General features: G+C 43.3%; 2 protein-coding genes across 2 annotated transcripts; one reads left to right on the forward strand and one right to left on the reverse strand.

Annotated features, from left to right (window-relative positions):
* The first annotated feature begins 5048 nt into the window (after positions 1 to 5048).
* Positions 5049 to 16758, forward strand: LOC101963066 (cystatin-9). The gene is made up of 3 exons (XM_078049071.1): positions 5049 to 5305; positions 12387 to 14109; positions 15482 to 16758. The coding sequence occupies exons 2-3, from the start codon at positions 13867 to 13869 to the stop codon at positions 15773 to 15775; spliced, it is 537 nt and encodes a 178-aa protein (XP_077905197.1). The 5' UTR covers positions 5049 to 5305; positions 12387 to 13866; the 3' UTR covers positions 15776 to 16758.
* Positions 16759 to 21194: 4436 nt separating this feature from the next.
* On the reverse strand, positions 21195 to 24487 carry LOC101963350 (cystatin-9). Its single transcript, XM_005334617.4, has 3 exons — positions 24260 to 24487; positions 22756 to 22875; positions 21195 to 21863 (listed from the first exon to the last, which is right to left on the reverse strand). The coding sequence occupies exons 1-3, from the start codon at positions 24485 to 24487 to the stop codon at positions 21774 to 21776; spliced, it is 438 nt and encodes a 145-aa protein (XP_005334674.3). The 3' UTR covers positions 21195 to 21773.
* Between the last annotated feature and the right edge of the window lie 1634 nt (positions 24488 to 26121).

A 26121-nucleotide genomic window follows, 5' to 3' on the forward strand; every position in this document is an offset into this window, starting at 1 on the left:
TTCCTCTGCTTGGTAGAATGATGCTGTTGTCAGAGTTTCACATCTGTAGATAACCTGAAGGAATGTTGGACCTGTCACATCAAACCCATATCTTTACTGGTTAAGAGATCCTTTAGTGGACTCAGAGGGTGACTTTAGCAACGTCTCTAGTGCATTTCCTTTCAACATTATACCAGTTGTCTCTTTCATAGAGTTAGCACTCTCTAATTTAATCATTCCTGGGTATTGCTAACTATATATAGAGAAATGTTCAATTGCTGACAGTTCTTGTTGTGCATAAGTAATGCACTGAATATTGTAGGGGCTCAGTTGAAAAAAAATTGACAGACTGGTTAAAATGAGTCAACTCCTCATTTGGCTTTTTAATCTACGATTTTGGTGGTTGAAGAGTCTAATCTGAGACACACTTCAAACTCTTGATATTATCCTCTCAGTCGTCACAACAAATCTTTCTGAGTACCTGGATTTTTTTCACAAACCCTACAGGGGATTCTGAAGGAGCAGGCAGGGTGCTACATGTAGGCTGGTCTTTGGAAACCACTGGGCAGATGGTTTCTAGGGTCCCTGTGAGCTCTCCTTGTGTTAGAGATGATTTCAGTCCTTTGAAATCATCTCTAACACAAGGCATTACAACAATGGAAGTAGGATCTGAAAGGTCTTCCAGGGGCTGCTCACAGTCCACAACTGCACACTCAGCCACCTTCAGGCAGTATCCTGCCAGCACCTTGTCTCTCCCAAGTTGTGGCTGCTTTTGAGGACTGACAGGGTTCTCAGTGGATGAGCCCAGCATTCCACTGGACCCACTCTAGCAAGACCCAGCAGGAAAAGGGTGGGGCCTGTTGCAGGGTAGAAAACCATGTCCCACCTGTTGAGGTAAGTTTGCACAGTCATCTAACTCCTGATTGAATAATAAACTTTAACATGTTTAAACAAAAAAAAGAAAGAAAGAAAGAAAGAAAACCATGTCCCAAATCCTACTAGTTACCATTAGAAGGCTCTGCCAGTTCCAATCTTGGTGATAATTAATGAACTTAATCCTTTAAGAAATCATTTCTGGCATGGTGTGAGACTTTTCTATGTATAATTACTGAAAAGAATGTGGCAGATGTGATATGTGATAAACTCTAAAGGAGAAGAAATTTGGCTGAGTGGAGATTTTAAAATAGTCTTGTTAAAAATCCAGATTCCCATGCCATACTGCCATGAGCTCTGAATCTATCCCATAGGGCTTCAGAATCCATATTTATTTGTAAATTCCCCAAATGGTTTTGATGGGCAGTTATATTTGAGAATTTCTGACAATGGTAAGCAAAAAGAGCAAAGTTCATTGAAAGCAACTTGCAATCTGGAGTTGGAGAATTTGTGTCTTGAGGCTCAGTGGTTTCCCTGTTGTGTAAGGAGATTGGATCAAGTAGTCCTTGGCAGCCCTTTCCAAGGACCCAAGCAGAGATGGAGACCCAGGACTCTAGAGCCTCTCTAAGGACAGATCAGCACCCATCTATCCCAGGGCTGAATTTGGTGCTCTGAGTTCTCACCAAGGAGTCCTTCTTCTGTTTGTGTTTTTGTTTTGGGGTGGTGGTATTTTTTTTTAAGTGGCAGGATGAGTAAACATCACTGTGAATTCGGTTTTTTCAAAATGGTCTTGCAATCCTATGAGATGGGAGGACATGTAAGATCTGATGAAAAAATATTCTGAAAAGAAGGGAACATGAAGGCTGGGGATTCCTGGAGGCAAATTCAACCATCTCAGAATTTGACTATGAAGACTTCCACTTTAAACTCTTGAGACTCCCAGTGAATGAAGCCCTCCCCATAATCTAATACCCTTTAACCAAGAAACTCTAAAGACAAGCCACAAGTCCCTGGGTTTTCCAGAAGCTTTTTCTTTCCTTTCACCCACTCCTCACCTGGGTGCCCGAGGTGGGGTACCCAGTAGGACGAGGAATTCTCTCACGATACCTGATTCTCCCATACCAGCCCTGGGTTTGCATGTCACCCTGTTTGGGCCTAACTGCTCCTTTTTTATTTCAAGAGGATGCACAAAACCTGAGAATCATAATTTTAATTTTGTCAAAGCCATATCTGCACAGGATAGAAAGTGCAGATGAGCTTAACATGAAAAGTAAGGTCTCCATCTGCTCCAAGTCCCCAGAAGGCAGGTTCAATGTTTCAGTTCTTCTATCATCTTTCCTTACATCTAACTGGTCTAGATCCTAGGCTTACCCCACTTTGAATATATTTGCTAATTTTAGGCCATGACTGTCCAACTGTGATATAAAAGATAGTGATTAACCTGTCTGGGCATAACTCTGCTTCCAGTATGTGATACTTATGTTTTAATGCTTATACAAATTATCTCTAACTGGAATCACCGTGTGTGACATGTTCCAAATCTAATTCCTCATCCTGAATTCATTCAGACTGTGGTGAGGCTTAAAAAAATATATATATGTTAACTTGATCAAGAAGAGCTGTGTTCCCGGAAAAGTAAAGAAGGTGGAAAATACCCAGAATTGGTGTTTTGTTTCCCAAAAGGAAGTATGATCTCCATGATGGGTTTACTGTTTGACATTTCCAAAACAAGTGCCACTGTTGGACATTGGAGGTTGATCTCTAAATAACACTAATTGGGGAAGTGGAAACTTGGCTGAATTGATGGAAACTGCTTCAAGAGATCCCAAAAGGACTCTGAATGGAATCATTTGAAGGAGAAAGCAGTCGTTGTTCAGGCCTAGGCAACCGTTAAGGAAGGCAAAAAGAACACATTGGTCAAATTGGCCAAGCCTAAAGAGGACGTTTTGAAAGAAGCAGTAAACATTGCCCAAAACTGTCAAAATGAGAGGTACTAAGCACAAAGTGCACAGTGTGCATAAAGTGGTATAAGCAGGAAAATCCCCAAATACTCTCCACAGAAAGGGCTCCTGGTAACAAAACGCCACTGTGAAATGCAGGGGAGTCTTGGGACCGAGGGTGTTGAGAGTCTCATCTGTTGTTTTTCCCCTTTTAACCATAAAACACTTGCTCCAAAAAAAGAAAAAAAAATCTAGAGGCTATTTTGAGAGTGGGGACAGGGGTGGTGGGTATTGCACTAGCCAGCAGTCACAAGGTACTGTGAAAAAGTCTCACCCAGCATCACTGCCCACATTTCCCCACTTAAACTTGACCTAAAGCCATGTCATAGAGAAGAAGAGGAAGCTTGAAAAGACTGGGATGTGCTAGGATTTCACATTTACAAGGGCAGAACACAAGATTTGAATACAAATTTCTCAACAGTACGTGTGTGTGGATGTGTGTGCGTGCACGCACATGTGTTGTGTTGGGGATGGACACATGGCCTTGCATATGACAGGTAAGCATTCTACCACTGAGCAACACCCAGAGCCCCTCAATACTTTGAATTCGAAACTCAGGAAAGTAAGTATGATTGTTAGAACCTGAGAGGCCTCTGACACTATTGGAAGATGGTAGAAACCTAGGAGTTGGAACCAAGTGGGAGGAAGTTAGATCACTGGGGTTGTGCCCTTGCAGGAGACTTTTCGACTGTGGCCCCTCCTCCCTCCCTCTCTCTGTCCTTCTCTCCTTCCCGGCCACCATGAGGACTGCAGCTTTGCTCTATCATGCATTCCCCATTATGATGTTCTGCCTCACCACAGGCTTAAAAGCAACATGGCCAAGTGACCATGCACTGAAACTATGAGCCAAAATAAACCTTTTCTCTTTAAGTCGTTTATCAGCGACAAAAAGCCAACTAACACGGAATCTTTCAAAAAGAGCCATCCTATTTAGTTATCCAGAATAAGTTTTCTTGAACTTTGATCTCAACCTAAATCAGACCAACAGTCTAAACTCAAAGCCTAATGACAACATGCAATTTTCTGGCCTGAGTCTACACCATCCAAAGGAACCTAAAGAGTCATAGAAACCACTGCTCCTCCAGCTTCCTTTTACACCCTTACACCCCTGTCCAGCGTCTCAACTCCTGGGAATACTCCTTAGTTGATGTTACAGCCAAACATAACACTAGGCATACTTTCTCAATAATCAATGAAATAATAAACAACACAGACACCAGTTATGGAGTGCCTGGTTCTACTGGATATTTTGTCAGTGCTTCACACCCCACACTTCGTCCATTTCATAACAGCTCCTTGAGGAATAACAAATCATTCTAATTTAATGGCTATGGGAACAGAAGATCACATAGTAAAATTTGTAAATAAACAGAAGATCACAAAGTAAAATTGTGCCCTGGGTACTGCAACTAGCCAAAGGTACAAATCAGATCGCAACTCCAGTGTGTCCAACTCCAAAGACCTCCTCAACCCCTGCCTTCTCCCCTTCTTTGGTTTCTATAAACCATAGCATATTGGCCATACAAATCATGTAACAACTCTAAATGGATCCAATGATGGAATGTCTTTTTTGTTTCCCCCACAATCAACCAAGATGCCTTTCCCACCCTGTCCCAGTTCTGTACTCCCTGTCCACTTGGTGATGAGCACCCCAATTGTTCCTTTTACCCTTCAGGGCAAGTGCTGGCCTGTTTCAACTCAAAAAGCTATTTTTGCCAGGTGCTGTGGCACACACCTGTAATCCCAGTGGCTCAGGAGGCTGAGGCAGGAGGATTGCAAGTTCAAAGCCAGTATTAGCAACTTAGCAAGACCATGCCTCAAAATAAAAAAAATAAAAAATAAAAAGGGCTGTGGATATGGCTTAGTGGTTAAGCACCCATAGATTCAATCCCAGTACAAAAAAAAAAAAAAAAAAAAAGCTAATTTAGGGGCTGGGGTGGTGTCTCAGTGGTAGAGTGCACACCTAGCATGCTTGAGGCACTGAGTTCAATCCTCAGTGCCACATAAATGTAATATAAAGATATTGTGTACACTTAAAACTAAAAAAATATTAAAAACAAAAGCTAATTTAAACTTTTCACAAATTTTTGGATACTTGAAGTATTCAGAAAAGAACAAAATAATAAAGAATAAATTTAAGGACACGGTTTGTCCTTTAAAAAAAATTGAGGCTTGAGTCCTCAAAGTAACAATGTTGAGAGACAGTAATACCTTTAGGAAGTAGTTAGATTATAGGGTTTATTTAGTTCCAGTGAGAATTAGTTAGATCTCACTGAACTGGATTAATTATCGTGAGAGTGGATTGTTATAATACAGGCAACCTCCTTTCTGTCTCTCTCTCTCTTTCTCACTATATGACCACTCTTCCTTAAGAATTCACTGACTTGCTGCCTTGAGGTCTTCACTAGAATTTCAGCAGAATGCTGGTGCCATGTTCTTAGACCTCCAGAATGGTGAGTTCAATAAACCTCTGCTTACCCAATCCCAGATATTTTGTTATAGTAACAGAAACAGACCAACACTTGTGTTTCCAAATAATAAAGGACTGAGGTAGAACCTGCAGAGCTGGGGGTTTAAGATAGGAACAATAGCATCAATTATAATGACCGATACATGAAGCACTTCTTTAAAACTAAGACCCAAGCTTCAACTTAACACAGAACCCAGAGACTCAATGATAGAAGGATACAGCCATGAGACAGGGGCTGGCACCAGGAAGGAGACCCACCTGGCAGGTAGGGTTCAGGAAATGTGCTTAAGTTTGAGTTGTGTCCTGACATTTTTCTCCCTTTCCTGACCAAGGTCTAGTGATGACCTTCCTACCCCATACCCATGCCTCTTTCATCCTGCCAGCCAAAGCAACCAACATATTTTCAAGAAACTGGCATATTGCAGAAATGCTGTTGGATTGTTTTGTTGTTTGTTTGTTTGCTTCATTTTCTGTTGCTAACAACACCACACCACAGCCTGGGTAAAGAAAAGGGGATAATTTTAGCTCACATTTCTGGTCCAAAGTTGAGAGGCCACATCTGAAAATAACTTTCTCCCTGGCAGAGTCCCAGGTAGCATAAAGCAACCCATGATGAGAGACAGAAAAATGCCTGGGAGACCTAGCCACACTGACTTTTATAGTGGAACCACTGTCAAGATAACGCATTGGCTCATTAATCACATGAATGGATTGATCCATTCACAAGGGCAAAGCCCTAATCAAGTCTTAAAAGTTGGGCAGGTCCCATCTCTTAATATCTCAAAGTAAGAATTATAGTTTAACTTGAGGTTCAGAGGGGACAAATCATACTCAAATCAAAACAAAAGGGGAAAAAATGAACTGCTCTATAAACAGTGCGGGAAAAGCCAGCTGTACATTCAAGGCACTTTTTTATAATATAATTAGAGTGGGGAATCAATAAAGCCCTACATACAGATCCTTACCTCGTACCACACGCCCATTTAGACTTCAGCCTGATCACATATGTAAATATTAAAAGCAAAAGAAAACAACATGTTTAGAAGAAAATATGGGAGAACATATAAAAAGATTTTAAAAATGAAATGCAAGAGAAGCACAAACTCAAACAAAATACTATACAGTGAACTGTTTATTTTTTAGAATGTAAAGTTAAAAAAACATTAGCATAGTGATTCATAATAAAGCTAAATAAGGGACCCTACCACATCTAAGCAAATTTATTTCTGGGCATTTCCTAGAGAAACTTTCATGTGTCTAAACATAGAAGTCCGATGAAATGTTCATTGTACCCAATTTTAAGAAGAAAAGGATAGAATCCAATCAGTATAGAATTGATAGGGAACAGATATGAATGGTGGGAACATGAAGTTAAGGGAATAATTCTCTAAAATGGGCTCACCATGCTGACTCCCACATGCTTTCTCTTTAAAAAAAAAAAGAAGAAAAAAGCAATTTACCTGCCACTCTGCCTGGCTTAAATCCCAGGATAAGTTACATTTCTTCACCACTTGTTATCTGCAGGAGAAATGCAGGTCCCAAGATGCTGATAAGAAAGAACATATGTTACCCCAAAGCAGGAAAGACTTTTATGACCCTTATACAGACCAGATTCCAGAACTCCGAGAGAAAAGGATAATTCCCCCTAACCATGAAATCTCGGAAGAACAAGTTCCAATTAGAACTGATCAGCACATGCCACAGTGACCAAGAGCTGTCATGCACCATTAGGACTTGAAAGTCTGATGTCATCCTGCTGTCTGTCAAAAGTCAAGAGTCAGATCTGAATGGTACTCTCTGGAAACTTCGCCAGAACCCCCAATTAAACTGGAGAATAGGAGAGGCAAACTGAGAATGTCCCTTGAAAAAGTCCCCTTTCACTTTTTCCATCCCTTCTAATAAATTCAGGCTGTTATTCTAAGCAACATGTCTGAAATCTTTCTGATTTGATCCTAAAAATTAGGGTTTGAAGGGAGTCTTCACACTGCCTCAGTTCATTGGAAGCCCCAGCCCTGTGACAGAATCAACTCAGTTGGAAGTCATGAATTAATTGGTTTTCTAGGTCAAGGTTCTAATGAATAGAGAAAAACAGTGATAATGAAGGAACTCTATCTACACAATGACTCTCACAATGATGGTTTGAGTAAAAATACCAAGCTGTACGAAATACAGTGTAACTATTATTTATGTAAATTTTTAAAAAACATTCAACTTAGTAATGTACAGCTCGAAGATATCTGAAATGCTTAGAGCTTATTTTGGATTTTGAGATATGAGATATCTTGTATATAAGGCTCAAATCTAAATATGAAATTCACTTATATTTCATACTCTCCTTGGGCACAAAGCCTGAAGGATACTTTTTTATAATATAATTAGTGCACCTGTGTTACCATGAGCTACCACATGGGGTCAGAGGTAGAATTTTCCACTTTGGGCATCGTTGTATCAGTAGGTTTCAGATTTTGCAACATTTTCAGATTTTGAATTTTCAGGTTAGGGGTCCTTCACCTATCATCGTGGTTGATTATCTCCATGTTAAAGTGCAATGGGTCAACGCATGTGGAAGGCTTAGGAGAGTGCCTGGCTAGAATGAACTTAGATACTATAATCAGTGTTCTGAGAGAGACAGGGGTTAAACCCCAGGTGTTTGGATATTCAATCATACCGAAATACTGCAAACTACATTTTACCTAGTAAAAGCGACATAATAACATTTTTGTGCTTTTTATTTATCTAAAGTGTTTTAAAAGTCTTTAAATTTTTAAAAAATAACAATGATCAGAGTTAGGAAAAAAGAACAATGGTTAGGAAAAAATTTATCCTAGCGGGTGCTCAAAGTTTAGTAAGTCAGTGAATTAGATCCTGTGTTCGGCAAAGGCAAGGGGGCTTGAGGCTTTCAGAAGGGAGGAAAAGACATTTTAATAGGAAATAGCAGCAACAAATACACTTCTAACATGGATAAATTTAAATCAGAAACAGTTTTTCTCTCTTATTTCCATCCTCAAATCCAGCTTGCCAACACACAAACCAATGAAAGCCTTGATTTTTGTGTAAATAAACATGGAAAGATGTGGGAAAGCCAGTTATACTCATGTGGAAAGAAAGAATCTTCTCCCAAGCAAGAGCCTTAGAAGGCAGAGATAGGGGGGCACCGAGTCCTGGCACCAGGAGCCTCAGAACCCAGCCCTGAGGGAAAGGCAGCGACAGCAAGAAACAAAGGGAAGGGCTACTGTGGCTTTGCACACGTAGCAAGACCTCCCCGATTAAGAGCTCATATGTTTTATAAAAATGGTCTTCTTTTGACTTTTTCTTTGCCATTGTCAGATCCAATTGTTGCCTTTCTTTTTGTTGTTGTTGTTTTAAATTTGCTGCAAGTCTATGTGAGATCCATCCTTTAAATCATCGAAACTTAACTGAAAACGGCTCAGAACTGTGGGAGGGGCAAGGAGGATGCAGAGTGGCCCTGGCATCCTTGGAATCCCTCAGTAACTTCTGTCTCTTCTTTCTTTTTTTTTTTTTTAAATATATTATGCTTACATTTTTTAAAATACCTTTCTTTCTTTCTCTTTCTTTCTTTGTTTCTCTTTCTTTCTTTTTCTTTCTTTCTCTTTCTTTCTTTTTCTTTCTCTTTCTCTTTCTCTTTCTTTTCTTTCTTTCTCTTTCTCTTTCTTTTCTTTCTTTCTCTTTCTTTTTCTTTCTTTCTTTCTTTCTTTCCTTTCTTTCTTTCTTTCTTTCTTTCTTTCTTTCTTTCTTTCTTTCTTTCTTTCTTTCTTTCTTTCTTTTTATTTGGTGCTGAGGATCAAACCCAGGGCCTTGCACGTGCTAGGCAAGCACTCCACTGCTGAGCCACAGCCCAGCCCGTCTGTCCCTTATTTCTTCAAACCTATCATAACAATGCCTCCTGTTCTGAATCCTGTCACTTTTTTCTTCTTTGATCACATGGACTCTAAGCACCCTTTTGTATTTCAGCCCGTGGAACACCTGGGGAAATTGAAGGGCATGCTGCAAAGGGATGTCAAGCAATCAGTCAACAGAAGTGGCCTGGGAGTCAGTCAGATGATCTGGAAACCAGGGGGCCCATGGGGCAAGAGCTAGAGGAGGTGGCTAAAGAAGGTAGGCTGTGAGGACAGCAGCCAGAGCTCAGAGAAGACACCGAGCCATGTGTAGGGGAGCCAGGAGAGCATCATGCACTTTGAACACAGGCAGCTGGCTTGGATGGCACCCCAATGCCTGCACCTCACTTTTACCCTCACAGATAAGAGTTGGTGATTTGGTCTTAGTCATTGCTGACCTTCTCTGATTGTTCTCAATTCTTCCAGAAATAGCAGAAGTTTGGTTCTAGGGAATCAGGCCCATTTCGGTGAGTAGTTACTGACGTTACAGGGTGAAGCCTTCTGAGAAACTACAGCAGTGTGAAGTTCCCCCTCCTTAAACCTCGATTCTCAGATCAAGTCAGAAAGATTTCAGACATGTCTCTAAGAGAAACAGGCATGAGTTAAGTAGAAAGGATGGGAAAGAAAAGGGGAATACTCTCAAGGGGGAGAGTGGGTCCTCTCAGAGAGGTGGGGGCCTATGTGCCTCTCTTCCCCTCCAGTTTCATAGAGGGTGGGGGAGTCTCTAGAGAGTCCAGCTCAGGTCTACCTCATGACTTTTGACTGACAGCAGGATGGCATTAGACTTTAAGTCCCCACTGCCATGACAACCATAGGTGGCTTTGGCCCATGCTGACCACTTCTGATTAGAACCTGTTCTTCACAAATTTTGTGGTTAGGGGGAATTATTCTTATCCCCTTGAGTTCTGGGATCTGGTCTGTGCAGGGGTCACCAAGGTTCCCCCAGCTTCTGGGTAACTTGTGTTCTTCTTATTAGTATTTTGGAGCCTGCATTTCTCTTGCAGACAACAGGTGGTTTGCTGAAGGATGTAACACAAATCCTGTCCACTTAAGCCAGGCAGGGTTGCAGATAAAATACTTTTTAAAAGTGAAAGTATGTAGGGGGTCAGCACAGTAGGCCTATTTTATAGAATCATTTTCTTAACCTTATGTTCCCACCGCTCATGTCTGTCTGTCCTCTGTCACTCATATCTTCCCATGAGACCCATCTGTGGTGCTTAGTACCAGCAACACAAAAATGAGCACCTCAGAAATCATACTTGCCCCGAAAGGATGATGGTTCAGTACCTGCCCAGTATTAATGACTTATGAGACAGAACTCCTCCAAACAAAGTCAAAGGAGCTTTGAAAACCAGAAACATTTGACATGGGTATTGAAGGATGAGCAGTAGTCAATGACATCCCAGATTCCTGATGAAGGGACAGCCAGGTAGAGAACCGTGACAGCCTGCTGAGACCTCACTGGCAAGGCACCCCAGGCCTTCTGTCATGGTTTTGTACCTGTTCTCCAAGTTCTAAAAGTCTAGAGATCACAGTGACTGTTCTTATCTTGGCTTATCTCTTAGGAAACTGATCTCTCTCACTTCTCAGGCAAGGGTTGCAACAAAAGTGCAGACATACTTGTAAGGGCTAGAAATGTGCACACACCCATCATTCCAGTCTGGGTAAGGTGGCCCACATCCCTTCCTTGGCTGTACAGTGAGGACAGATCTGGTGCACAGGGCCCTGAGCCGTCCCTGGTATGAGAGCACATATGGGCATACGCTTGGGAAGCCTGTGCACCTGTGCTTAGAGCAGGGGCCCCACCAACAGTTTACAGAAGAGACCTGTGCTTGCCAGTCCCTGACTTGAGAACATGCGAGTTTCTTCCATGAGTATTGCTAGCCTCTGTCAGGACACTCACAACCTATCCAGGTGTGTGTCAGGATTCTAGTTCTCGTAGGACTCCACAGCCCATTCCTCCAGAAAACACAACGACATTTCCACATTTACCCCTTCCTTACTGCTCAACTTACACCATCATTCTCCAGCAAGAAACCATAATATTTACACTTGAGCTGCAGTTTTAGTGATCTTAAAGCCATCAAGGAAAAAAAAAAAAGATGCAATCTCTTTGGGGGATGTTTTCATTCACATCTGGATGCATTCCTCAAATGATAACACCAAATATCTTACTCATTGCAAATAACACATTCCAACCTGTCATTACCCTGCCTGGATGAAATTGACCCCTGGAAGATTGTGGAACAGTGGGTGTGGAAATGTTCTCTGAAAGGAACAATCAAAAGACATGTGGAATAGGAGACAGAGGAAGCCAGCTCCCTAAAACAGGGGCCACTGTGTTTACTACACTAGGGTGCAGGAGATGAGAGCACATGGGGTTGGGGGCAGGGTGGGGTAGCAAGGCTGGGAGTCCCCAAGGTTGGAAACCCCCGACGTGCAGTTGTAGTGAAACCAGAATTTTGATGAAACTTGAATCTCTGCTTCTGTTGGTGGGTGGGATCTGTGAAAACTGCAGGCCTCTCTGAGTGGCCTGCTGTATCTCTTAGTGTTGAGGCTCTAAATAGTGAGTGGGCTGTGCCCTTCAGGGTTGCAATAGGATCCAGCAACTCACTGCCAACTTCACTCTGGGTTCTTGTCTTACAAATCCAAATAATGAAACTCACAGACAATGAAATGCAAAATGAAAGAAGTGAGATTTATTCAAGTGTGAAGAATAGGAACCAGGGACAGAGGGGACCCTAATAGGGGTTGCCTCCTGAATGTGCTAGTCTAGGGGTTTCTATTGCACTTGGGTCAATACTGTTGGGTCAAATTTATGCTAATTAGGGCTTGGAAAAGTACCAACACTATTGTGTATCCCTGAAATCCCATTCAGGTCTGCACCATTTTTGTTTTCTTGCTGGTTGAGTAGTGGGAGGTTAAGTCAGATCATGGATACTCAGAGATGGGGGACAGGGGTGGGGGTTTCAGGCTGCAGCACTGTATGGAGAGAGTGGCTGCACCAGACCCAGGCTGCCACAGTACAAGAAGTCAGGGTGCCCTGGCTCAGCTTGGCCCTGGCTTGCTGTGCCTCAGGCCTGTACTGACATGGCAGACTCCGTCCAGCCCAGTCTGTGCTGGCTACCTGTGCTCCAGCCCACCCAGGCTTCTGTTCTGCTGCTCCAGGACAGGGACCTGGCTTCACCAGGAGATCTTGATTGCTGCAACTTCTGGACCTAACCCTGAGGGATCACCATGCAGAAGGCCAGCCACACGATCAGGTGCAAAGCAACCTCTCTTCTCCAAAGGGCCTGACCTGGTGACTAATGCCTTGAGTCTTGAAGCTCTCCTTCACTTTATCACCAGGTGATGTGCTTTTTCCCTTTTCCTGATCCTGTGTGCTCCTTCCCCCTCCCCCATTCCTCTCAAGTTGAGCTATTTCTGACTTGTGGCTGGGTTTAGTATCCATGCCCCCAGGGACATATTCTGAACCTGGACAACTCACAGTGTGGCCCCAAGGACCAATAACATTACCATCCCCTAGAATCAGTTGAGAAATGCAAATTCCTGGCCTTTACAGACCTCCTGGGTCAGAATACTAGAATCAAGATCTTGTATTTTAACAGCCTTCAGGAGATTCTGGTCCCCTTGAAAATTTGCAAGTAGCTGAAGATAAATGTTGAAAGCATATTTCATGGGGACAAGGCTTAAGTCTTGCCTATAAAAAATGTATAATTCAGACTTGTCAGGACACCATTTGCTGCCAGAGTTGGAGGTTGCAAAGGTCTCTGATTTCCAGAGACCAGACTCCACACGTAAACTGTGCCCAAGGAGCTGTGATCAATCTGGCCACAAGAGGGCACCAACGACCACCTCTCAGCCATCCTTAGTCTGAGTTGCCTTCTCTGTCTTCATCTCCCTCTTTCTCCACTCCCATTACTCTAATGAAAATGGCCACTCCTCTGAATTCCTCTGGAGGATTGCATTCACTTAATCAGCCAGGATTCCAGGCACAGCAGTGGTGGTTTAATCCGGGGCTGAGAAACTGGGGTCAGGGAGAGGAGAAGCAGTTCAGGAGAGCTTCTGTCTGTATTCCTCAACTCTGTGCACCCCAGGGGTTGACAGGAGGGCCACTGACCTTGTCTATTCTAGAACATGGGAAGGGGGAAAGGTGGAACACAGTGGAGCTCAGACATTCTGGGGACACGTGAGGTGGCAAAATCCAGACCTCCTGTGGCTCTAGGATGAACCCACATTATCTCTGGGCAGCGGTACTTCTCTTTATGTACAATTTACTCATCACACACATCTCTTTTATCTGTCCCTTCTTGCCTCATTATCCCTGTCCACTAACACCTTGTTTTCAGCTTCTGATTCAGGGACATCCTAAGAAGGCTTCTCTTTCCCACTGAGGCATCAGGGAGCCAGTGTGGCTGGGATCCTCTGTCCTCTTGTTTGTCCTCCTCAATCCATCTGACTAGGTCCTGTCACTCCCTCTGGACAGGAGGTAAGTTAGCTTTCACTGGAGGAAGTGAGACCACTTGTGGGAAGGTGTAATGGCAAAGAGGAGGCCCAGAGGGAGGGCCAAACAGATAAATTAAAGGGCTGAACCTGGAAGAGTAAGGACTGAGAAGGGCAAAGGCAGGGGCTGCCCAGTGCCTGCACCATGTTGTGTCCACCCGGGAGGAGGGTTCTTCCCTGGGCCATGCTGCTGCTGCTTCTCTTAGGCTTCCAACCCCTGGAAACTCAGGCCTGGTGTTCAGAAAAAGATATGTACACTCTCCAACTGAAAACCGGGGATCCTAACTTCTCTCCTACGTTGGAGTTCGCCTTACAAAAATTCAACCAGCAGAATAAGGACCAGTATGCTTACAAGCTTGTACAGGTCCTGAGTTCTGAGACTAAGAAGGTGAGTGACCACCTCCTCTCCCACCTTGCCCTCTGCGCCTGCCACTTGGTGAGGGGTGAGGGGAGTATCATCGTCAGTGAGTCCTGGTTGAACATTTGTTGTCCTTGCTCCAATAAAGCAAAAGCTAACTCTGTTAGCATTCTGGTTCAGGACGAAGCTTAACTTAGAAATTAATGTTTTATATTAGGCCAACGCCACTCACACTCAAGATGGGGTTTTAAAATTTGCTTTTATGACATTGTTTAACTAAAGAATGACTTTGAAATAAAAACACTTAGGTGATGAAGCTACCAGTTAAAGAAGAGAAAATGACTGTGGAGATACATTGAAAAAAAAATATTTCAGGGATATAAAATAAAGCAATTATGAAACACAGAGAGAAACACATAGACAAACAGAGATCCATGAACAGAGGGAGGAACAGAGAAGAGAGCATGCCAGGCGGAAGGGGAGGCACTGATGATTCAAAGAGCAATCAGACCTGAGAACCATGGTGGGCTTGGCTCCTCTGCCCTGATTTCCCCCTGCCCCGAGCTCCTTGGTGTGTCTCTGCATATGATATAATCAAGGACTCTTCCTCTGTTCATTCTTATTAATCCAAAAATGTTCTCTTTTTGATGGAGTCACGATAACGCCATCAGGAATGCAATGTTCATCTCCTAATGGGACACCTCAATTTCTGGGGGAGGGTGAGCATCACTCTTCCTCTTTTATAAGAGCTGAAGGCTCTGTGGCCACTGATGTATAGTGTCCTGGCTAATCTGATGTCCCCAAAACCCAGAATGGCATCTGACCTGTTGGTCTCTGGACTGGCAGTTGCAGGGTCCAGCTGGGTGAGTTGGGAAGAATGGATGGATGGGGTGGGAGGACATGGAATGGAATGAGGTGAAATTGAGTGGGAAGAAGTGGAAGGAGAATTTCAGAGTGCACTTTGTCATAGGAGTAGATATTGGCAGTGTACCACAAACGGGTTCTCATGCATGGTGGTAGTGCTGACTGCCATTCTTCTTGCTCTAGCTCAGGGGAAAGCATTGATAACATGTCATATATTAGGCTCCTTCCCTCAGGGCCAAGATTACCTATAAAAACCCTTGGGGAGCCACCACCTTGCCAAGTGCTAGGAATTTGACCTCTGGGAATGCAATCTTAAGTTCAAATGCCTGCTGAGAGTGAGACTGGGGTCTCACTGTGGTGGAGAGGGGACTCTGGGGCTGGAGACAAGTGACCTATAATTGGCATGTGACCTAGCCTGGATTTTCCCCAGGCCTCTACCAGGTCCACTCATTCTTTGCTTTTAATTCCCCGTCTATAGAGGATTCCCCTGGATTTCACCTCCAGTGAGCAGATGTCAAACCCACAGGGAAGCTCCTGAATAGAGGAGAGTTTGGGTCTTCCCTCCACTGAACACAACCATAACACAACGGTCAAGCTACTAAAGGGCAGCCAGAAGGGCTTCTTCACGTTAATCCTTCTGTGTCTGCAGATGAGCATCTCAACAATTTATTCCATGACGCTAGAGCTGGGAAGAACAGTATGTGGAAAATCTGAGGGAGATATTAATGACTGCCCACTTCAAGACAGCCCAGAGCAGAACCATGTAAGCGAGAGCACCAGCTTACCTCATTTCACAGATGTGGGTGCTTCTTGGGCATGGAGTGGGGTGTAGGAGCAGCTCATCAAGCCATTCTTAGGGACGTAAGGAATAAGCCAGCAGCAGGCTCAATCAGGCCACCCTGCCTGAGCCTCAGTGGAGAGCCCACCAGGCAAGCAGCACAGAGGTGAACCTGAAGAATCATGGCCAACCTCAGTTTCCAACCGGGTCACTCATGCACTTAATAGCTGCCTGCTGACTGCTTCCTAGGACATATGGCCTTCATATTGCTCATGTTTATCTTGGTCTTGGTGTCCTGGGCTGAGTAGAGGATGTCCCTTGCCTGGTCTTCATTTCCTCTACTCCCTGCCTTCATGAGAAGGAACCTGGTGGGCATCCAACATCACTTTTACCTAAGTGTGTAGAGCTCAGGGTCTGCATATACGGACCCAGAGCCTGAGGAGTCGGCAGGTAAGAAAGAATCCCAGGTCCTGTCCTACACCCTGCTGAGCTGCAATACTTATTCTGAGGGACAAGAGCAAGGAGAAGCCCACCACTGGTGACAACCCCTCCTAGGATTAATAGATCCCCATATTAGAGGATTAATTTGTAACTTAACAGTGACTTAAATCTGAAAGCAGCCAGCTTTCTCTGGGTCAGAGCATCCCTCTCCTGCTCTTGGGAGCTTGGATCACACAGAGAAAGACTGGAGGTTCACTGGAGGTCACAGATTGGAATAGCAGAACTGACACAGGTGCCCTTGGGTCAGCAGTGAGTCCCAGATCAGGATGCAGCTCAGGACTTACCCAGGGTTCAGGTTGGTTGGCCATGCCTGAGAGCCAAAGGCTCCCTGGTACAACTGCTGGCCCCAGGACAGGACAAGGTTAAAATGGATACTGTGTTCAAAGCATGAGCCACAGCTTCCTGAGCCTCCGCCACCCACTGTCCCATCTTTGATTGTTCACTCAGACCTCCACCTGCCTCTTCATAATCAACACCCAGAAGTTGGCAGTAAGTTTCAGCATGCTAAAGAAGAATTGCTCAGAGTGATTCGCCTGATTTGGATCCACCCACAGGACTGGTCATGGTCGGCTCCATCTTCTGTGGACACCAGCCATTCACAGAAGTTGGCATTTCAGTAGCTGAACAGTTCTGAGTTTTATGTCTTAACATTTTACAAAATCTTCTAAAATCTTTAAGAAAATCTCCTTCATCAGGTCCATCATGAAGAATAGATCATTATAGATGATAATAAATAAATCAAAATAGATGCATTTCTATCAGCTTTGTGAGTCATGATTATGAGGGTGATTATGAGGATCAAAAGAGTTATACTCAAAAGGGTGGTCTGCTGTCTCTTTAGAAGTGTCCCTCCTCCTTCTAGACCTCCTGAATGCAGCCGCAAGTGGCACAACTAAGGTGCATCTGAGCTGCCGTCTTAGAGTTCATGGCAATGACCCACACATATCCAAAGGTAAAATGACTGTGACTTCTCAGGGCATCTGATGTGCGCCATGGAGGCAGCCAAGCCCTAAGTCCCCTCTCGGCACCTGTGCCCTCTACTTTTAAAGGGCTGGTTTTCATACCTTTCCCTGGTCCTCAGCAGGATGGTAGATAAAGGAAGGACTCTAGCTCTACTCTCTAAGGATAGTCCCAGCACTGGGAGCAGCTACAGCATATCCTGGTAACCTCACAGAAATGGACAACTTCAGGGTCACCCCATCTTTGCAAAAGGAGCCTGTTTCACAGATCCCCAAGGGATGCAAGGAAAATTAATATTTGATATGTTCTGATGTGTCAGAGGCTACTAAGATCATGCCTATATCACTTGACTAGGGTTTGGTACACATTCTGTGGGGGGAAAAAAAATAGCAACTATTTTGGTGTTTATGGACCATATGGTCTCTTTCTCAATGACCCAATATTATTCTTGTATGTTGAGAGAAGCCATAAGCAATGTGTAAACAAATGAGAGTGACTGTGTTCCGATGAGACTATATTGACACAAGTAGGCAGTTGCTGGTTTGCCTCTTGAGCCATAGCTACCAATCTCCAAAAACCCCTCTATATGCCCTGTCCTTGATGTCTCTAAGCACTACCATGCAGGCAGCTCCCATTTCAGCACCTTCACCTCCCCAGGCTGGGTTCAGGGCCTGCTCAGTGCAAATGGAGTTCCATCAGCAGATTGTTTTCACTTTGCAGGTGTGGAGGTCTGAGAGTCAACCGCCATTACTAGGAGACAGACAGATTTACATTCCAGTCTTGGCATCCCAACTTCAGGGGACCCAATTCAAAGAGGGATTTCCACATCAATTCTCAGAGCTTCTCTAAGCAGGATTAACCTTCATGAACCATAGTCTGAGCTTTAGAAAGTCATTTACCAAGTTTTCAAATAAGACTTGAGCTGCTTCCATGAATATATCTTCAGCTTTTCTCAGCTGCTACTTATAAACTTTCAGAAGAACAAGAATCCCCCAAAGGTTATTAAAATTCAAGTTCTATCTTCCCCAACTCCCAGGCTACTGACCCAGCAAATATGGAAGGAACCAGGGAATTTTCATTTGTAACCAGCTCCCAAGGGATACAGGTATTTCTGGCCCTGTGGCACACTTAGAGAATCCCAGGTTTGGAAGATCTCCCTGGGACTTGATATGGACTAAACCACAAATAAAAAGTTAACTCAATATTATTCAGCCATAAAGAAGAATATAATTATGGCATTTTCCAGTAAATGGATGGAATTGGAGACTATCATGCTGAGTGAAATAATCCAGTCCCCAAAAACTGAATATTTTCTCTGATCTGCAGATGCTAACACACAATAAGGGGAAGGGGAACAAAAGTACTTTGGATTAGACAAAGGGGAATGAAGGGGAGGGAAGGGGATTGAGAATAGGAAAGACGGTAGAATAAATCGGACATTACTTTCCTATGTGCATACATAAATATACAACCACTGTAACTCCACATCATGTACAACCACAAGAATCAGAAGTTATACTCCATGTATGTATGTATGTCAAAATACATTCTACTCTCATATATAACCAAAAAGAATGAGTAAATATTTTTTAAAAAGAAGTTGATTCAACCTGAAGGGAATCAGGATGAAGCTTGAGAGTGGTTTCTAGGGTGTGCATGGAACAGGAAGAAGGAAGATGAAAGAATAATTGCTTGATGATAAAGAAAAAGCGGCATCTCTCACTTCCCCGAGCCATCAATTTCTAGGGTGGTGCCTCCGCAAGAAGAGAAAATCTGCTTTGAACCCCAGCACCTGACTTCCTTACACTGTGGTCCCTCAGAGCCAGGGACTTCCTAAGAGCTACAGATCTTAAGACCCATTCTTATATATAGTCAACACCCTAAAATTGACTATTTAAATTTTTTTGTGTTTTGCTATTATAAAGAATGGTATAATGAATATTTCTTTAATATCTACTTGTGCATATATTGGATTGTTTTTTCCTTGTCAAGAAGCTCAACTTCTCTAAAGTTAAACTATTTCCAATATTTTTGACCTCTTAAAAATTTGTAGTAAAATTCTTTATTATTTAGAAAATTTCTTTGGTAAAATGTTGTTAAAATGTCCTCTTTTTAAAGCAAATAAGTTTAGCCTGATGTTGTCTCCTATACCCAGAACTCTTTCATAAATAAAGCCTAACTTGGAGGCATTTCTTGTGGCTGACATAAAAATTAAAATCTCGCCTTAATCACAGCTAACCAGTCAATTGGTTTTATAACTGAAGACCTCCCATCACACCAGGCCCAATAATACAAATGTCTGGGAGCTCTCCTCCGCACCACACCCAATAAGGCACACACCTTGACCTTCCAACATGACATGCTCAAATAAGAAAAATGCCTAGCTATAGTCAATCAGGTAGCTGCTTTGTTTTCTTGTTCGGCTTGTAAAACCTTACTGCTCACATTGTAGGAGCAGAGTTTCTCAAGGCTTGAGTGTTGCCTGATTCATAAATACTTCTTTGCTCAAATAAAACCTGTAATTTAATTTTGTCTAAAATTTTTCTTTTAACAGTTTGGTATTAGATGAGAGATTCAAAAGACACCTCCAGTATCACCCCAGAGAATCTACTGACAAGTGAAGGTTTCCAACTGGGTCTACTGTGCTTGCAGTTCTTTCACTGCAACTGGCACCCGTGTGTGAGATACCTCTCTTGTATGAGATCCCTCTCAGATTTTGAGCTCTCTGGAGCATTTCCTTAACTAGGCTCTCTAGAATCAGATTGGATTCAACAATTAACTAGACTGGGCCCAATTACATGTAGATAACCAATTAATCTGATATAATTATTACACATTATATACATGTACTGAAACATCACACTGTGTACCCCGTAATATGTATAATTAGTATATGTCAATTAAAAATTGAAAAAAAAATTGTCTTGGTCAAAGGTATTAACATTGGGTATGATGACAATCAGGTCCACCTCCATTTGGAAACACTAATATTTTATGAAATAGTTATTGAAAGACTTGTTCATCTAATAATAGTATCACATATGTAGATATGAGACCGTAATACAAGTTTTTTTTCATATTTTTATTGGTGTGTTCTGATTACACATACTGGTGAGATTCATTGTTACATATTCATTCATGCCAGTAATACAAATTTTTAATGCATTATGCCAAAGTATGTTTTCAAAGTATATTTCAGGTAAAAAAAAAAAAAAAAAAAAAAAAAAAAAGCTTTTTGTGACATCCCCCACCCTCACTTAATGACAATCAGACCTGTCATGATCTAAAAGCTAGAGATGGGGTCTTTTGGAAAAAATAGCTCCAAAAAACTGCCCTTAAATTCAATGGGAAAGTGTCGTACCAAGTTCTTCTCACACCTCACTGCAGCAGTGCTTCAGGGCCTCAAGCCCTGAGTCTTCATCTCTCAACTCAAGATGACACTTCAGACCCTTGGGCTATGTATATTCATAGTCCAGGGCCTCTAGGTCATACTGAACTAAGAGGTTTCTTTTTTTTTTTCCTCCAGAAACATTCTTTTCATGGATGACTTTTCCAACATTATAGATCAAAACTCTTCTTCAATGTCTACATGAAACCTCTGCCCCTTCCCCTCTTTTCCCTGTCCCTTCTTCCTGCATATGGCAGGAGAACACCACAATCAGGATTACACAAAGGACAACTTCTGCAGGAAGTACAACTTGATATTGTATATGTCACGCTAAACCTATAACCTGACACCATTCTAGAGATCTTCTAGTTCACACTATAACAAATTTTACTGATGTTGTAAGTTAAAACTTCTTGTTGGATTTGTGCATCTGGCCTTGTTTATAGTTACACTTTTAAACTCACATATCGATACTTTTTGCTTAAATCTAACAATAGGCAAAACCTACATTGAGGCTGTTGTCATTAAATTTTTTTCAAAAACTGAGTGAGACCAAAGGATCATTTGATAGTACACAGAAGCATTCATAACCCAAATCTACACGCTGTAGTAAGTAGCCTTTAACCATGCAATGATTCAATCCTGGGATTTTGGATAAAACACATGCATCCTTTTCTGGCAACCCCAGACACAGAAGACATCTCACAGAGTTCAGTCTATTGTGTTCTCCAGAATGTACGCGGGAAATAAGAAGTCGATATGCATACCTGATGCCCTGGGAGGGTCACAGTTATTTTGCCTCTGACTCTTTGCTTCTTCATGCATGAGCCCTGATATAGCAGCTTCTTTAGGTACACCTTAGTTGTATCATGTGGGACCAGCTTAGGGGCCCAAGGTGTCAGGAGGTGCCTCCCCAGAGCGTTGACAAAGCTGCGCCCATGAAGCCAATTCCACCAACATCCCTAAGATCTCCACAAACAAGTACAGTCGGAAAGCTTCTAAAATGCTAATTTTAATATTCTATGTGATAAAAATGGACAATGAAGAACTTTTGAATGGCTAAATATAACCCCTCCATAACTTAGAAAATATGAAGAACACATGAGCATTGAGTTTCTCGGCACCTGAAGAGCCACGTGGAGGAAACACTGAGATCCTTGGAAGGTAGAGCAGCCCCTGATCAAGACTCTAGGTGGGTTTCAATTAGGGCAGCTCCTCGGAGCAGGTCTGGTTCAGGAGGATAAACTCTGTTTTCCAAGGCTTGGTGCTGATGGTGAAGAAGCAGACAAAGGTCTGAGGAAACAATTAGAAAGGACAGTGGCTGAATAAAACTGAAGAATCTTGTGGCTCCCACCAGGACAGGGTCAACCTCAACCTTATACATTCCCAGGGCCATCAACTGAGGCATGTGACTCATCCCTCAGATGTGATCCCATCAGCCTAAGTCTTGGGCTGTTGCTTAACTCTGAACTGACCTAGGGCTGCTCCTGAGTAGGTTCACCTGTGTCAGTTATCTCATTCCAGTTAGTTAACTCCAGAGAAAACCCAGGCTGTCCCTGTGTGATCCGAGGTCCTGAGAGCAGCAGGTAGAAGCTTTGTTCCGCAGTGATCTGCTCTCAGATTTAGGTTATTAGTTAAGGTTTTAGTTAATTCCCTACTTATCTAATTATATTAGAAAATCTAATTATCTAACCCTGGATGGAGTTGTTCCCTTGTACATCTCACCCAGAGCAGGTGCTACAGCTCAGCGTGTAGGTCTCTCCTCAGTCTCTGCTCTCTCAGGCTTTGGGGCAGTGTCTGCACATTTAAACGAAGCAGATGTTGGAGCGCCACTGGCTCCTTCTCTTGAAAGCAGAGGAGGGAAGGGCAAGGGACATCATCTACCCTCGCCAAGGACACTAGGGGGTGTGAGTAGACTGCCATGTGTCTCAGGCAGCAGGAAGCTATAATGGCATGAGTGGCAAGAGCTGGGAAGTCTGTTTGGCCAAGGTTCTCCAGGAGGACCCCTGGGTTGCCTGCCTGGTGGGCTCCTGGCTAAGGCTCAGGCAGAGTGGCCCGGTGGAGCCTGTTGTTAGCTTGCTCTTATGGGCCCAAGAATGGCTTCATGAGCTGTTCCTACACTCCACTCCATGCCCAAGTAGCACCTATATCTGTAAAAACAAAGGAGGCCTATGTCCTCTCTTACATTGTTCAGTTTCAAACTGTCTTGAAAGGGGCAGTTTTCAATGTCATCTTCTAGTTTTCCACACTTCGTACGGCGCAACTTCAGTTTCATGGAAAACGCCATGACAATCTTGTAGTTCGGCTTGGCCCTGATATCAGCTGGCTGGAAGTGAAAGCCAGTAGGATGATCTCTAGTTTGCATAATTAAGATCAAAAAGCAGGTGGACCTGGTGGAGGCCCCAGGAAGATGTAGGCTGAGTCATCATCATTAACATATCACAAATCTCCAGCCCCCATGTGCCCACTGTACCACTTCACTCTCAGGAGGAATTTGAACCTACAATTTGCATGGACCAACTACACTGCAGAGTGATGTTTCTCAAAATGTGAAGAATAGTCTCTGACCCAAGAGAAAGAGACTTAACATATGAAATGTTATCAATGCTTTCATCTGAGCCACAGCAAGAAAAAATGTTATACAGTGCTACCACTACATCTGAATACTCAAAATTGGAACACTGCCAACATCCATTCCTATTACAAAGTGCACTCTGAAATTTTACCTCCGCTTCTGCCTACTCAATTCTACTTCATTTCGTTCCTCAGCATCCCACATCATCCATTTTCCCAAATCACCAAACTGAACCTGCTGCTGTCAAAGCCAGTGATCTCACATGTCAGGCTCCCACCTGGAACAGCACTGGCCAGCAGACCAGCCAGGGTGCTACACACAAGCTGCCCCAGGAGCTTCAGCTCTTTGTGGATTTGGGGTCCCATTACTCTTGTTTGGGGGCTCATGGTGCTAAAGGAGGAAAAGCAATGCCCACACTCCCTCAAGAACAGAAGTGCTTCATTAGTAGGTGAACAGTGCATTCCTGATGATGTTCCATAGCACTTATATTAAAAGTAGAACATTTCAGGAATAAGAATGAACAGAGGAATTTTCTGGAGATGTCAATGTGCTGTCAGATAGAGACACATCCAGGAGGCCAGCGCAGGTGGAAATCAGAGTAGAGAAGCTGAATTCACAGTGGTTCTCGAGCCTGGCAGTGGATCAAATTGCTCCTTCAATCATCAGTTTCCTTTACCTTCTCTTTACTCACTCTCTGCCTCTACTTTTCTAAGCATCCCCATTTGTCACATGAAATGACAAAATTTGAAATTTTTTCTTACTTTATCACAATGATGTATTCTATATGATTCTTTTGCTTATTCTCTGCTATATTTCCTAAGGTGTCCTCATTTGGAAATTGTTCTTCAGTTAAATAATATCATAAGGAAGAAGACTAAATAATATTTAAACTATTCAGTGGAAATAGACACTATTTTAAAATGTCAACTTAAATATTTCATAAAAATGGAAACTGACTTGTATTTTACCTGAATATGGACTAGTAGTATAGGTTACATTTTACCCAGGTATGGATTAGTATGGTGACCCAAGACCACCCACTGATAAGAACCCTCTCACCTCAGGTTCCCCCACAGGTGCAGGAGGGCAGAGCAATAGAGGATGTGTCACTAACCTTATTTTTCCAAGATTTAAGTACACGCACCAGCCTATAGGCATACTCATCCTTGCTCTCCTGGTTGAATGAGTGCACAGCAAACTCCACTGTGGCAGGAAAGTTATTATCTGTGTTCCTTGTGTACTCTATTATGGCCCTTGAGAGAGGGGTCACCAGGAGCAGCAATCCAAATAAAAATAGCTTCATGGTCCAGGGCAGAGCCCTCCTCCCAGATGGACATGGCATGGTACAGGCACTGGGCACCCCTGCCACAACCCTTCCCAATTCTTGCTCTAAGAAAAGCTTACTGGACACAGGTATAGCCCTTATATTCATCTCCTGAGGCACAAACTCCTCCTTCTGGGGACTCCTCTCTGCCATTACAGTCTTACTGTTCCTTCCCACGTGTTGTCTACCCTCCTACAGCCAACATTGTTCAATTCACCTCCTGTCCATCCAGGAGGGAGAGAACCCTGGCAGGGTGGTTTAAGGAGGATGAACAAGGTGATGCAGAATTTCCTGAATCAAATCCCCACCACACCTGCCACCTACTGCCTCAATGAAGAAGAGGGACTTTGATTGGAATGCCCCAGAATTAGATGTTGAAATCAGGAGATAAGCTCAAATCATTAGCAGGAGACCAAAGAACAAAAAGAATGAGAAGGAGCACCAAGTGTGATTGGGGAAGAGAAGTCACAGCAGCAGGGTCTCCTGGGACATGCTCCAAACCGCCTGAAGGTGCCTGGCCTGAGACCTGAAGGGTCAACTGAGAGTGAAAAGATCTCTCAAGCATCACCTCCCTGTTGCATTGGAGCTTTGGTTCTGCTCCCCTGGCAGAGCAGCCTCCTCATGCAGAGACAGAAAGATGAGCAGGAACTGGCACTGGATTCAACAAGCATATGTATGGGTTTTGGCAAGGCTAAGGGTGGTCCTAGTAACCCACACTTCTGGGGGGAAGAGATGGAACTAGAGACAGAGACAATGCCATGCATTTACCACCAGGTCACTTTCTCCTGAGCACACCTGAACACAGGTCCAGCCTTGTAGTGAGTTCTCATAATGTTATGTTGCTTCAGCATCTATTTGTAAATATGTTTAACCTTCTTAAATCAGATGGGAGCTCAGAAACCGTCACATAGTTCCTAGGACTCTATCTCATCAGAATGACTGTAGCCTGCAGCCAGAGACAGAACTCACAGGCTCTCTCTTTCCTAGCAAGCTGTCCTCTGCACATATTCACCATCTTCTTTAAAGGGACTGCTCAACGTTTGCCCTGAACATAAACTTACCTCCTCTTAGTCACAGGTTACCTCTGAGAACAAATGCATGTCTGTTTTAATCCCACCAATTAGAGCTCTGCCGAGGGCATAGAGCTCCCCCGAGGGAAAGGCCCAGGCAACTCTTTCTCTCGTTCTCCCTTTGTTCTCTGACCTCCATGTGTGTCCTTCAGGCATCCTGTCCACCCCCATTGTCTGTAAGTCCTAAGACCTCCTAAACTTTTACATTGTGGCTATATCATTGAGGCCAGACTCTGAGGGTGAGATCATTCCCCTAGGAAACCCATGTAGATGGAGCTCCTCATTGTGTTCTGTTGGGCCATTCAAAACAATGGGCATCATAGACAGCATGGCAGACCAGGTTTAGACACAGTCTCTGTGTCTTTCTGCTACCAATGCTTTCTCACTTCCAAAAGCACCATGAATCTTGGTCTGGGTTGTCATTACTGCTTGCTGCTACTGGGTCATGCTGAGGGGTACTGCTGTTGTTGAAGTTGCCTTGGAGAAGAAATTCTTAAAGGCTTTCTGAGTTGTGGGATCCCCTGCAGTCATAGAAAGTCAGATCTTAGAAGAAGAAGGAAGTTTCTCCATGCAGCATTTACT

The sequence above is a fragment of the Ictidomys tridecemlineatus genome, chromosome 5 (genome assembly GCF_052094955.1).
Source record: "Ictidomys tridecemlineatus isolate mIctTri1 chromosome 5, mIctTri1.hap1, whole genome shotgun sequence".
NCBI classification, from domain to species: domain Eukaryota; kingdom Metazoa; phylum Chordata; class Mammalia; order Rodentia; family Sciuridae; genus Ictidomys; species Ictidomys tridecemlineatus.

Excerpts from the sequence above, each read along its gene's own strand:
- LOC101963066 (XM_078049071.1), top strand. The coding sequence starts at position 13,867 with ATGTTGTGTCCACCCGGGAGGAGGGTTCTTCCCTGGGCCATGCTGCTG. Across the intron at positions 14,110-15,481 it reads TGAGTTCTGAGACTAAGAAG|ATAGAGGAGAGTTTGGGTCT; the intron begins GTGAGTGACCAC and ends GGAAGCTCCTGA.
- LOC101963350 (XM_005334617.4), bottom strand. The coding sequence starts at position 24,487 with ATGCCATGTCCATCTGGGAGGAGGGCTCTGCCCTGGACCATGAAGCTA. Across the intron at positions 22,876-24,259 it reads TTAAATCTTGGAAAAATAAG|CCGAACTACAAGATTGTCAT; the intron begins GTTAGTGACACA and ends ATCAGGGCCAAG. Across the intron at positions 21,864-22,755 it reads ACAGTTTGAAACTGAACAAT|ACCTTTGTCTGCTTCTTCAC; the intron begins GTAAGAGAGGAC and ends TTGTTTCCTCAG.